This window comes from Somniosus microcephalus, unplaced genomic scaffold (genome assembly GCF_052327205.1).
Source record: "Somniosus microcephalus isolate GS21.2 unplaced genomic scaffold, FLI_Smic_1.0 unresolved_chr7, whole genome shotgun sequence".
NCBI lineage: Eukaryota > Metazoa > Chordata > Chondrichthyes > Squaliformes > Somniosidae > Somniosus > Somniosus microcephalus.
This window is the reverse complement of record NW_028225185.1, coordinates 11,750,788-11,763,861: the sequence shown is the minus strand read 5'-3', so window position 1 is coordinate 11,763,861 and position 13,074 is coordinate 11,750,788. Positions and strand designations below refer to the sequence as shown.

At 51.7% G+C, this 13,074-nt stretch overlaps 1 protein-coding gene across 2 annotated transcripts in view; it reads left to right on the top strand.

The window, feature by feature from the left end:
- The window catches only part of rfx5 (regulatory factor X, 5), a 44,417-nt gene that overhangs the window by 6,024 nt on the left and 25,319 nt on the right, over positions 1–13,074 (top strand). For both annotated transcript variants that reach the window (XM_085978648.1, XM_085978649.1), the window contains exons 2-5: positions 232–362; positions 4,011–4,044; positions 6,512–6,594; positions 9,943–10,077. In XM_085978648.1, the coding sequence (XP_085834774.1) occupies positions 232–362; positions 4,011–4,044; positions 6,512–6,594; positions 9,943–10,077 (383 nt within the window). The remainder of the gene's footprint in view (positions 1–231; positions 363–4,010; positions 4,045–6,511; positions 6,595–9,942; positions 10,078–13,074) is intronic.

Here is a 13,074-nt window from a genome sequence, read left to right as displayed (position 1 = left end):
GCTGGTGGCGCCGTCCAAGGAGTATAAATACTCGGGCGTGGGCCCAGCTTGCACAGGGACATTTTGTAAGACAGGAACTAGTGAAGTGCGACTAGACCTCCATGTTCTGAAACAAGTTGATTAAAGCCTTGCTTTATGCTCGAACCAAGTGCGTAGTGAGTTTTATTACGTCAGATCCCTTCAGTCTTCTCTCTCTCTCTCAGCGGCACCGTCTCCTGTTGTTTCTCCTAGAGACCGGATCCCATGGAGGAGGAGGAGGCTGAGCTGCAGATTTCGAAGCGAGGGAGCCTGACCCCGGCGGATCCGGAGGCGGTGGACACAGAGCCCAGCACCCTCCTGCACAAGATCAAGGGCAGCATCACGTGAGAGGCGGTTTGAGCAGCGTTCAGCACAGCGCACCAACCCCCCCCATCCTGCCCACCCCCCCCCAAGCGTGTCCGTGAGTCCTCTGACGTGGTACGCTCCGGTTCCCCTCTCCCCTCGGGCAGTGGGAGACACCGACAGGGGGTGTGAGGTTCCCCTAAGGATTGGATCCTCGATGCGCTGTTTTAGTAGCGATGTTCGAGAGCAGCACAGTAAGCATGCAGGTGCAGCAGGCGGTTAAGAAGGCAAATGGTATGTTGGCCTTCATAGCGAGAGGATTCGAGTACAGGAGCAAGGATGTCTTGCTGCAGTTGTACAGGGCCTTGGTGAGACCACACCTTGAGTATTGTGTTCAGTTTTGGTCGCCTTATCTGAGGAAGGATGTTCTTGCCATGGAGGGAGTGCAGCGAAGATTCACCAGACTGATACCTGGGATGGCAGGAATGACGTATGAAGAGAGATTGGGTCGATTGGGCTTATATTCGCTGGAGTTCAGAAGAATGAGAGGGGATCTCATTGAAACTTATAAAATTCTAACAGGACTAGACAGACTAGATGCAGGAAGGATGTTCCCGATGGCGGGGGAGTCCAGAACCAGGGGTCACAGTCTAAGGATAAGGGGTCGGCCATTTAGGACAGAGATGAGGAGGAATTTCTTCACCCAGAGGGTGGTGAACCTGTGGAATTCTCTACCACACAAGGCAGTTGAGGCCAATTCATTAAATATATTCAAGAAGGAGTTAGATATATTTCTTAAGGCTAAAGGGATCAAGGGATATGGGGAGAAAGCAGGGACAGGGTACTGAATTTGGATGATCAGACATGACCTCATTGAATGGCGGAGCAGGCTCGAGGGGCCGAATGGCCGACTCCTGCTCCTATCTTCTCTGTTTCTATGTACCGTTGGACCCTCGGCGCACCACAGATGGATCTGCCCATGTTAAGCATTCCAGCTTCGGCCGCACCCTTACCAGGCGGATGCACCTCAGAGCGGATGCCCTCTGCCCTGGTACAAGTGCCCAGAATCAGAGGGCCCACGCTCCTTGAAGGTGACACTCAGTATCTCGCTGCGCGGCCTGACTTTACCTCTAACGGCCCAGAACTTGGTGTCGGGGGCTTGCCGCGCGTGCAAGCCCCCGATGTGCGCTCACCCTGCGCGCCGACATCTGAAACCTGGCCCGCAGTGGATTTCCTGTCAGTGGCCCGGTTCTGATGTCGGCGCGCTGTGCTAACCTGACCCAGCGGCGTAGTTTGTGCGATGTGCCGGCTGGGATCAGGTGAGCACTGTTCAGCCAATCAGGGGAGGGGAAGGTTCATTCATAAGTTTGAGAGTAAGAACTGTCAAACTCATGAGAAGTACTGCACCCCAAAACACTACTTAAACTTTAAATAAAATTTTAAAAAACATCCCAATCATTCAATTAAGTATCAATAAGTTAAAAAAAATAATTTAAACAATTTTTTTTTTTGAAAAAAATAAATTTTTAATAAAAAGGGTCTAAAACTAAACTTACCTTATTGTAGATTCTTTAAAATAATAAACCTGTGGGAAAAAAAATTCTAAATTGCACTACAACACCACTTACCTGTAAAAATAAATACTTACGTGTGCTTTTTACAAGCGTAAAGACCGGAGGCCTTTAGACATGCGCAAATCCCCCAAAACACAGGAAATCCAAGACGCACGCGCTGCCCCCTACAGCGCACGCGCTAGCCTCTTCACCTCTTGGGTTAGAGGAGAGGAAATGCCGGTTTTCAGCGCATGCGCTGTGCATGCTGAAAACCGGCATTTCCTCCGGCCAGACGCGTGAGTACCCCTTCCGTACCCACGCGTTTGGGGAGGAATTACTGCCCCATTATGACAACAGAAAATGCTGGGAAGCGCTCAGCAGGCCAGGCAGCATCCGTGGAGCGAGAAACAGAGTTAACGTTTCAGGTCTGGGACCCTTCGTCAGAACTGGAGAAGGCTGGAGATGTAACAGATATTAAGCAGTTGCAGAGGCAGGGAAAGGGGGAGGGTAGGGTAGGAAGGAATTGAAGGAATATTCTGTGCTAGGGTAGAAGGCAGGAGAGATGAAATGTTGCAAATGGGGATGGCAGACTCATAAACAGCCTGAAAAATGGGAGCAGGGGTTATAGTCTGAAATTGTTGAACTCAGTGTTGAGTCCAGAGGGCTGTAAAGTGTCTAATCGAAAGATGAGGTGCTGTTCCTCGAGCTTACGTTGAGCTTCGTTGGAACATTGACTTTACCTCTGCTGGACCCCTGACCCTTGTAATGATTTGGAGGAGGGGACCGAGTGCAACATATCCAAGTTTGCCGACGATACAAAGATGGGAGGGAAAGCAGTGAGTGAGGAGGACATAAAAAACCTGCAAAAGGACATAGACAGGCTAAGTGAGTGGGCAGAGATTTGGCAGATGAAATATAATGTTGGAAAGTGTGAGGTTATGCACTTTGGCAGAAAAAATCAAAGAGCAAGTTATTATCTAAATGGAGAGAAACTGCAAAGTGCTACAGTACAAAGGGATCTGGGGGTCCTGGTGCATGAAACACAGAAGGTTAGTATGCAGGTGCAGCAGGTGATCAGGAAGGCGAATGGAATCTTGGCTTTTATTGCAAGGGGGATGGAGTATAAAAACAGGGAAGTCTTGCTGCAGTTATACAGGGTATTGGTGAGGCCACACCTGGAATACTGCGTACAGTTTTGGTTTCCATATTTAAGAAAAGATATACTTGCTCTCGAGGCGGTTCAGAGAAGGTTCACTCGGTTGATTCCAGAGATGAGGGGGTTGACGTATGAGGAAAGGTTGAGTAGGTTGGGCCTCTACTCATTGGAGTTCAGAAGAATGAGAGGCGATCTTATCGAAACATGTAAGATTGTGAGGGGGCTTGATCGGGTGGATGCGGGGAGGATGTTTCCACTGATGGGTGAGACTAGAACTAGGGGGCATAATCTTAGAATAAGGGGCTGCCCTTTCAAAACTGAGATGAGGAGAAACTTCTTCACTCAGAGGGTAGTAAATCTATGGAATTTGCTACCCCAGAGAGCTGTGGAAGCTGCAACATTAAATAAATTTAAAACGGAGATAGACAGTTTCCTAGCAGATATGGGAATTAGGGGTTACGGGGAGCAGGCAGGGAAGTGGACGTGAGTCTAGGTTCGGATCAGCCATGATCCAATGGCGGAGCAGGCCCGAGGGGCCATATGGCCTACTCCTGCTCCTACTTCTTATGTCCTTATGTTCTTATGTAGGCAAACGTCTGGCCTCAACGCAACACCTGCCCGTATCGTACCTTGCGAGAGCTCCCATCCACCCGGGATAGGCTTCCCTCGATTTCCTGCCCGCCCTCCCCCCCCCGCCCCCAAACAACGTCACAGGCAATCCTCCCGTCCGGGACCAGCGCAGTGTGCCCGCAACACCGGGAGAGTCGGGAGGCGGCGCAAGAGGGGGGGGAATCGGGGAGGTGGTGGGGAGGGTGGGAGAGAGACGGACAGGGTCTACCATTGTCATCTCCTGAAATCAGGAACTCGCTGTATTGCAAACTCCGCTAGCCCTGCTGGATTTCGGTGCCCTGCCACCCTAATCAGCGCTGCACGCACCGAGATGCCAGTTAACCCGCGTTCTCTGTCTTTGTCTCCTGCAGCAAAAATGTTCAGTCGAAAGTGGACAATGTTCTGGTAAGTGCTTGTCCTATTTTATACCCGCTGATGTAAGGAAACTACTAGGCACTTGGTCTAAGCGTTAAACAAAGCTTTAATCAACTGTTTTACAACATGGAGGTCTAGTTGTGTCCTTCACTAGTTCCTGTTAAGAATGTCCTGAGCAAGCTGGGCCCCTGCCCGAGTATTTATACTCTCCCTGGACAGCGCCACCCGCAGGCCGCCCAGTATTATTTCATAAGTCTTTCTTTCATGAATGACTGATTCACGTCACCCTCTTTCCCCCACTTTGACGTCTTGTATTTCGTTTCCTTCCTGCTGGATAGGAGAGCAGGTGGGCGAGGGCATTAAGGGATATGCGGGGGGCAAATTCGGTTGCTTTGCGCCTCCCGTTAGTGCCCCAAGAGGGTGCTAACGGGGCGCAAAGCAACTAGCGCCCCGGGGCGCGGCCCTGCCAATGCCTCCCGCGAAATTCAGCGGGAGGTTAGCGGCGTCATCACCGCGCACAGCGCCCCGCTCGCGATCTTCGGGAGCACCCCCTGACGTACCACCGGACGCTATGTGGCCGGGGAGGCGCTATTAAAAGGTGAGGTGCGGGGCGGCCATTTTTGTTGCTGGCCGCCTGAGCACACACCCCCCCCTCCCCCGCCGCTGAGCGCCGGCTGCGCTCCCTGAGCCCGGCACTTCTCTTTTGCCGGCACTCCCGATCCCCGGTGTCCCAGCTGGGCCCCGGGTCGCGCTGCGCAAGGCCCCTCCCCTTTAAGAAGGGGAGGAAGGCCTGCAGTACCGCGATATTCCCTCGCAGCGCCCCAAGAGGGAGGCGGGGCGCTTCTAGTAGCCCCCACGCTTCCCTCTTGGGGCGCGACCCCTCAATTTCCGGGGCGCTGAAAGATTCAATTGTTAGCCCATGTAACCAAGGCGGGAGCCGCGGTGGCTTCAACTGCCAAGCCCCCAAGCTCTGGAATCCCGTCGTGATGGCCCCTCCACAGTCAAATAGCCTGCCAGTACGCCAATAATAATGGCCAGTTGGGGACAGGCACCAGCGAGCGCAAGCAGTCCATGCCTTCAGAAAAGGCAGCACACAATTGGCGAGGGACGTTTTATTTCAGAAAGCAAATTGCTCCCTCTTTCTAACTGTGTCAGTTATATAAATTCTACTAAGTAACAACTTGCATTTATATAGTGCCTTTCACATCCTCAGGGCAACCCCAAAGCGCAATAGGGTACTTTTTTTGAAGTGTTGTAATGTAGGAAACGCGGCAGCCAATTTGAGCACAGCAAGCTCCCACAAACAGCAATGTGATAATGACCAGATCATCTGTTTTTAGTGATGTTGGTTGAGGGATAAATATTGGCCCCAGGACACCGGGGAGAACTCCCCCTGCTCTTCTTCCAATAGTGGCCGTGGGATCTTTTACGTCCACCCGAGAGAGCAGGTGGGGCCTCGGGTTAACGTCTCAGCCGAAAGACGGCCCCTCCGACAGTGCGGCACTCCCTCAGTACTGCCCCTCCGACAGTGCGGCGCTCCCTCAGTACCGCCCCTCCGACAGTGCGGCGCTCCCTCAGTACCGCCCCTCCGACAGTGCGGCGCTCCCTCAGTACCGCCCCTCCGACAGTGCGGCGCTCCCTCAGTACTGCCCCTCTGACAGTGCGGCGCTCCCTCAGTACTGCCCCTCCGACAGTGCGGCGCTCCCTCAGTACCGCTCCTCCGACAGTGCGGCGCTCCCTCAGTACTACCCCTCCGACAGTGCGGCGCTCCCTCAGTACTGCCCCTCCGACAGTGCGGCGCTCCCTCAGTACTGCCCCTCCGACAGTGCGGCGCTCCCTCAGTACTGCCCCTCCGACAGTGCGGCGCTCCCTCAGTACTGCCCCTCCGACAGTGCGGCGCTCCCTCAGTACTGACCCTCCGACAGTGCGCTGCTCCCTCAGTACCGCCCCTCCGACAGTGCGGTGCTCCCTCAATACCGCCCCTCCGACAGTGCGGCGCTCCCTCAGTACTGCCCCTCCGACAGTGCGGTGCTCCCTCAGTACTGCCCCTCCGACAGTGCGGCGCTCCCTCAGTACTGCCCCTCCGACAATGCGGCGCTCCCTCAGTACCGCCCCCTCCGACAGTGCGGCACTCCCTCAGTACTGCCCTGGAGCGTCAGCCTAAATTATGGGCTCAAGTCTCTGGAGTGGGACTCGAACCCATAACCTATCTGACTCTTGAGGTGAGAGTGTGGCCCACTGAGCCAAGGCCAACAGCGTCACCCCCAACTGCTGCCCTTGCTGTACCTGACTATCTCAGCCCAAACCAGGGCTCAGATCTGGGACCTTCTCGTTCACTGCCACACTGGAGAGCACCTGCAACCTCTAATCTGTCTAGGGGGCTGCAACGGTACCTTTATATAATGAGAATAGATCTTTTGAAGGTACCGAGCAGATTCGGAGCCTTTAATGGAAGACTTGGCATTAATCTTTCTTCTTCCTCTCAATTTGTTTACAGCAAGAAGTCAAAGGGTTTTCAGACACCGAGAAGCTCTACCTCTACCTACAGCTCCCTTCTGGCCCCAGCCATGGAGACAAAAGGTATTTAGCAGCAAGATGTGGAAAATTGTGTTGAACCGGAGCGGCCAGCGTTCGGAGAGTTGAAAACCCCTCGCTCTAAATTCCGAGGTGCCTTGCCAAATATTCACAAGAGTCCACTTGAATTGTTCATCCCACCACGCACAGCCCTCGCACGTTTTAATAGATTGAGTTTCATCTGCAGTATTCCCACCCCCCCCCCGCCCGTATCGAGAGCCGGCGCTCCCAAATGGGAAGTTGTGGCACCTTAAATCGCCACGTGCAGATGCTCTCATATAGAATCAATAGAAAGTTACAGCACAGAACATAAGAACATAAGAAGCAGGAGCAGGAGTAGGCCATACGGCCCCTCGGGCCTGCTCCGCCATTCAATAGGATCATGGCTGATCCGAACCTAGACTCACGTCAACTTCCCTGCCCTCTCCCCGTAACCCCTAATTCCCTTATCTGCTAGGAAACTGTCTATCTCCGTTTTAAATTTATTTCATGTCGCAGCTTCCACAGCTCTCTGAGGTAGAAAATTCCATAGATTTACTACCCTCCTGAGTGAAGAAGTTTCTCCTCATCTCAGTTTTGAAAGGGCAGCCCCTTATTCTAAGATTATGCCCCCTAGTCCTAGTCTCACCCATCAGTGGAAACATCCTCCCCGCATCCACCCGATCAAGCCCCCTCACAATCTTATATGTTTCGATAAGATCGCCTCTCATTCTTCTGAACTCCAATGAGTAGAGGCCCAACCTACTCAACCTTTCCTCATACGTCAACCCCCTCATCTCCGGAATCAACCGAGTGAACCTTCTCTGAACTGCCTCGAGAGCAAGTATATCTTTTCTTAAATATGGAAACCAAAACTGTACGCAGTATTCCAGGTGTGGCCTCACCAATACCCTGTATAACTGCAGCAAGACTTCCCTGTTTTTATACTCCATCCCCCTTACAATAAAAGCCAAGATTCCATTGGCCTTCCTGATCACCTGCTGTACCTGCATACTAACCTTCTGTGTTTCATGCACCAGGACCCCCAGATCCCTTTGTCCTGTCGCACTTTGCAGTTTCTTGCCATTTAGATAATAACTTTGATTTTTTCTGCCAAAGTGCATAACCTCACACTTTCCAACATTATATTCCATCTGCCAAATTTCTGCCCACTCACTTAGCCTGTCGATGTCCTTTTGCATAGGAAGGAGGCCATTTGGACCCACCGTGCCCGCACCAGCCAACAAAGAGCTATCCAGCCTAATCCCAGCTTTTGGTCCGTAGCCCTGCAGGTTAGACCATCCCAACTGCACATCCAAGTACTTCTTTAATGCGATGAGGGTTCCTGCCTCTCCCACCCTTTCAGGCAGTGAGTTCCAGGCCCCCACCACCTTCTGGGTGAAGAAAATTCCCCTCAAATCCTCAAATCTCTCCTCATTCCGACCCTATCAGTTGGAATATGGTGGTGTGTTTCATCCTGCTTCTGCTGTGCTTGATTCCTGTCAGTCACGCACGCACACACACACAGGCTCGACGAATCACAGAACCTTGCAGCACAGGAGGAGGCCATTCGGCCTGATGTGGAGTATTTTAAACCAACACTCGACACAAGGTTTTCAGATCGATTAGTCAAGTTGTCTTTATTACACCAGTGGGGAGACAGTCTGCTCTGTCTTTAGCCAGACTTCTCCGAATTGTTACAGCAAGCCCTACATTTTTATACATTCAAATAAGCACGGCAGCCTCGTGCACAATTCATTCCCGCAACCTAATTGGAGCTTGGCCTGCATGCACCTTCACGGATTGGGTTACATGTCCTAAGGTAAACATGTGTAAGCTGCATACTCAATTATTAGCCCAAACTGCTGAATGCTGATTAAAAGATAACTTGGAAGCATTGTGACCCAGATAATAAACCCCTCAGGGCAGCTGAAGGGCTAGACATCAGGGGCTGGATTTTCATTGAGGAGGTGGGTAGGAGGCGGGACTACAACTTTGGGGGTTGTAGTCCCGCCTCCATCGAGTTCTAGCCAACCCACGCGATTTTGACTTGATTGACCTTGTTGGGCCCGCCCAGCGGGCTCAGCAGGCCAATTAGGGGCCACCCGGCAACAGGTGACGTCACAGATTGATATTTCATCTGTCAAGACCTTTTGACAGATGAAATATCAGCGTTTGAAGCTGTCAAACACTGACAATCTGTACTCCAGGTTAATTCCTTCCTCTCAGGATGATTTAGAGATCTCTCCAGAACAGAAAGCTGAATGCTGCAGATTTTGACAGCTCGCGGCCATTCTGCTTTCTGTGCCGGTGAGATGAGGGACTCCCGCGACCTGAAGGAAGGAAGCCTGCATTAGTAAGTAAAACTCATTTAAACACTTTACACACACCAAACACACTTACCTCTGCACTCATGCACCCATCACTCACCTGAACACCGGACATCTCGACCCCTCCAAGCCCTTCATCCCGACGGCCCGCCTCGCTAACTTGGCGTGGTTTGGAGCCATCGGGAATCCCACACTTCAACATTAAAAATAGGGATTAGGCTAAAAACTGCCTGTTAACTACCTGTTAACAGGCAGTTAATTGGCACTAATCCCCTTCCCGCCTCGGGGAGGTGGCTCCCAGCACGGGTCGGGTACCCGCCGCCTTTGAAACTGGCATGGAGGCGGGTTGGGGACGGGATGGGTTCGTGCCCCCCCCCGATTTCGGGATTTTAACCCCCCACATGCCTCCAGTCCCGCCTCCACGGCCCAGTGAAAATCCTGCCCCTTGTCTCAACCGAGTTGTTTTTAGTCTCAAAGGTCAGTTATCTTGACCACTCCTTATGGATGCGGTCTTTCATGTTAGCAACTGTCTCTCTTACAGCATTCTGTGAGCGACCAGCGATGTTTATTTTAACTCATTCCCCACTTCACGGCCCATCGTGCCTGTGCCAGCTCTTTGAAAGAGCTCTCCAATTAGTCCCACTCCCCCCCTGCCTCTTTCCCCACAGCTCTGCAAATCTTTCCTTTTCAACAATTTATCCAATTCACTTTTGAAAGTCACTATTGAATCTGCTCCCTTCCAGGCAGCGCGTTCCAGATCACAACAACTCGCTGCGTAAGAAAATCCTCCTCCTCTGGTTCATTTGAACGATAATGTGTGTGTGTGCGAGCGACATCTAGTGGCAGCCGTCATGACCCCCTGAGGTTCACTCCTGAATTCCAGTCCAGCCTGCGTTCTATTATTGACCTTGGTCCCGTCCCCTTGCAGTTCCCACCGGAAAGCTTGAGGCCGCGGTTTACCCTGGAGCACTCGAGCCCTGCGAATGTCACAGTCCGTTTTTCCTCACTGTCGCGATGTGTGCCTGGGTTTTTTTTTTGCCTGCAGCTCCAGCATCAACAGCAGCGACCAGTACCCCTCGAGCACCGCCGATCAAATGCACGCTTGCAACTGGATACGGAACCACCTGGAGGAGCATCCGGACACCTGCCTGCCGAAGCAGGACGTGTACGACGCGTACAAGTAAGTCCACCAGCTTGATCCCTGGGATGAGAGGGTCTGTCCTGTGAGGAGAGACTGAGTAGACTGGGCCGATACTCGCCGGAGTTTAGAAGAATGAGAGGTGAGGGCACCACTCCTTAGGAAGGATATATTGACCTTGGAGGGAGTGCAGCGTAGGTTTACCAGAATGATAGCCGGACTCCAAGGGTTAAGTTACGAGGGGAGATTACACAAACTAGGGTTGTATTCCCCGGAATTTAGACGGTTAAGGGGCGATCTGATTGAAGCTTTCAGGATATTAAGGGGAACTGATAGAGAGAAACTATTTCCGCTGGTTGGGGAGTCCAGGACTAGGGGGCAGAGTCTAGAAATTAGAGCCAGACCTTTCAGGAGTGAATGTAAGAAATCACACAACACCAGGTTATAGTCCAACAGCTTTATTTGAAATCACAAGCTTTCGGAGCGCTGCTCCTTCTTCAGGTGAAGTGGAGAAATGCATAAAGACACAGCTTATATAGTCAGAGAATCATGTCAGATGTTTACAGGTAATCTTTCCAACTGCCATTTATCACACCTCGGCAGAGAGATAATCACAGCAGTCAAAGGTGTGAATGGTGTCCAAACAGGTCAGTCAGGGAAACATTACATCAAAGAACAATGAGGTGGGGTCACAAGGGGTGACTGACCTGTTTGGACACCATTCACACCTTTGACTGCTGTGATTATCTCTCTGCCGAGGTGTGATAAATGGCAGTTGGAAAGGTTACCTGTAAACATCTGACATGATTCTCTGACTATATATGCTGTGTCTTTATGCATTTCTCCACTTCACCTGAAGAAGGAGCAGCGCTCCGAAAGCTTGTGATTTCAAATAAAGCTGTTGGACTATAACCTGGTGTTGTGTGATTTCTTACATTTGTCCGCCCCAGTCCAACACCGGCATCTCCACACCATTTCAGGAGTGAAGTTAGGAAACACTTAGAAACATAGAAGATAGAAGCAGGAGTAGGCGATTCGGCCCTTCGAGCCTGCTCCGCCATTCAACGAGATCATGGCTGATCATCCAAACCCTAGCACCCGGTCCCTACACCGACAGCCATCCCACCCAAGCCCTATCCCCGTAACCCCACGTATTGAATCCCCCCTAACACTAAGGGCCAATTTTTATCATGGCCAATCAACCTAACCTGCACATCTTTTTTGGATTGTGGGAGGAAACCGGAGCACCCGGAGGAAACCCACGCAAACACGGGGAGAATGTGCAAACTCCACACAGACAGTCGCCCGAGGCCGGATTTGAACCCAGGTCCCTGGCGCTGTGAGGCAACAGTGCTAACCACTATGCCACCGTGCTACCAAAGGGTGGTAGAGGTTTGGAACTCTCTTCTGCAAACGGCAATTGATGCGGGGTCAATTGTTAATTTTAAATCTGAGATTTTTAGCTTTTTGTTAACCAAAGGTATTGAGGGATAGAAACATAGAAGATAGGAGCAGGATTCGGCCCCTCGAGCCTGCTCCGCCATTCAATGAGATCATGGCTGATCATCCAAATTCAGTACCCTGTCCCTGCCTTCTCCCCATATCCCTTGATCCCTTTAGCCTTAAGAAATATATCCAACTCCTTCTTGAATATATTTAATGAACTGGCCTCTACTGCCTTCTGTGGTAGAGAATTCCACAGGTTCACCACTCTCTGGGTGAAGAAATTCCTCCTCATCTCAGTCCTAAATGGCTTACCCCTTATCCTTAGACTGTGACCCCTGGTTCTGGACTCCCCGCCATCGGGAACATCCTTCCTGCATCTAGTCTGTCCAGACCTGATATGGGCCAAAGGCGGGTAGATGGAGTTAGGTCACAGATCAGCCATGATCTCATCGAATGGCAGAGCAGGCTCGAGGGGCTGAATGGCCTCCTCCTGTACCTAAATGATCTCATTGAAACATTTAAGATTCTGAGGGGGATTGACAGGGTAGATGCAGGGAGGATGTTTCCCCCCTGGCTGGAGAGTCTAGAACCAGGGGTCACAGTCTCAGGATAAGGGGTTGGACATTTAGGACTGAGATGAGGAGGAATTTCTTCACTCAGAGGGCGGTGAATCTTTGGAATTCTCTAACCCCAGAGGCTCAGTCCTCGAGTATATTCAAGACTGAGATCGATAGATTTTTGGACTCTCGGGGAATCGCCGGATATGGGGATCGGGCGGGAAAGTGGAGTTGAGGTCGAAGATCAGCCGTGATCTTATTGAATGGCGGAGCGGGCTCGAGGGGTCGAATGGCCGACTCCTGCTCCTAATTCTTATGTTCTTGTGTTCTTATACCCGAGGCATTAGAGGAGTGGTCGCTCGTCCTCTCCCGCCACCTCCCCACCACCCCCGGTCCGGTCCCAAAGGTGGTGAGGGACGAGAAGCTCCCAGGTTAAAGAGCTAATAGTATAGATTCATCGAACGGCCTGATACATTGAATGGCCTGGTTGCATTTACGGGGAAGCTGGATAAGTCGATGAGGGAGAAAGGAATAGAAGGATATGTTGATGTGATGAGGTGAGGTAGGGTGGGAGGAGGCTCGTGTAGAGCACAAAGACCACCGTGGAACAGCTGGGCCGCATGGCCTGTTTCTGTGCTGTACATTCTACGTACTCTGTGACGTAAGAAAACTACTAGGCACTTGGTCTAAGCGTTAAACAAAGCTTTAATCAACTGATTTACAACATGGAGGTCTAGTTGTGTCCTTCACTAGTTCCTGTTAAAGAATGTCCTGCGCAAGCTGGGCCCGTGCCCGAGTATTTATACTCTCCCTGGACAGCGCCACACGCAGGCCGCTCAGTATTATTTCATAAGTCTTTCTTTCATGAATGACTGATGCATGTCGCTCTGTGAAACACACTGCCCAGTGTGGCACTGAGGCAGTCAGAGCAGGTCATCCCCCATCCAGCCTGTGCCGAGTTAGCCGATTTCAGCTGGGGCAGCTTTCGGGGCGAGTGAGAATTCACGTCGGCCGGGCTCCCTGCTCCTGGCTGCCA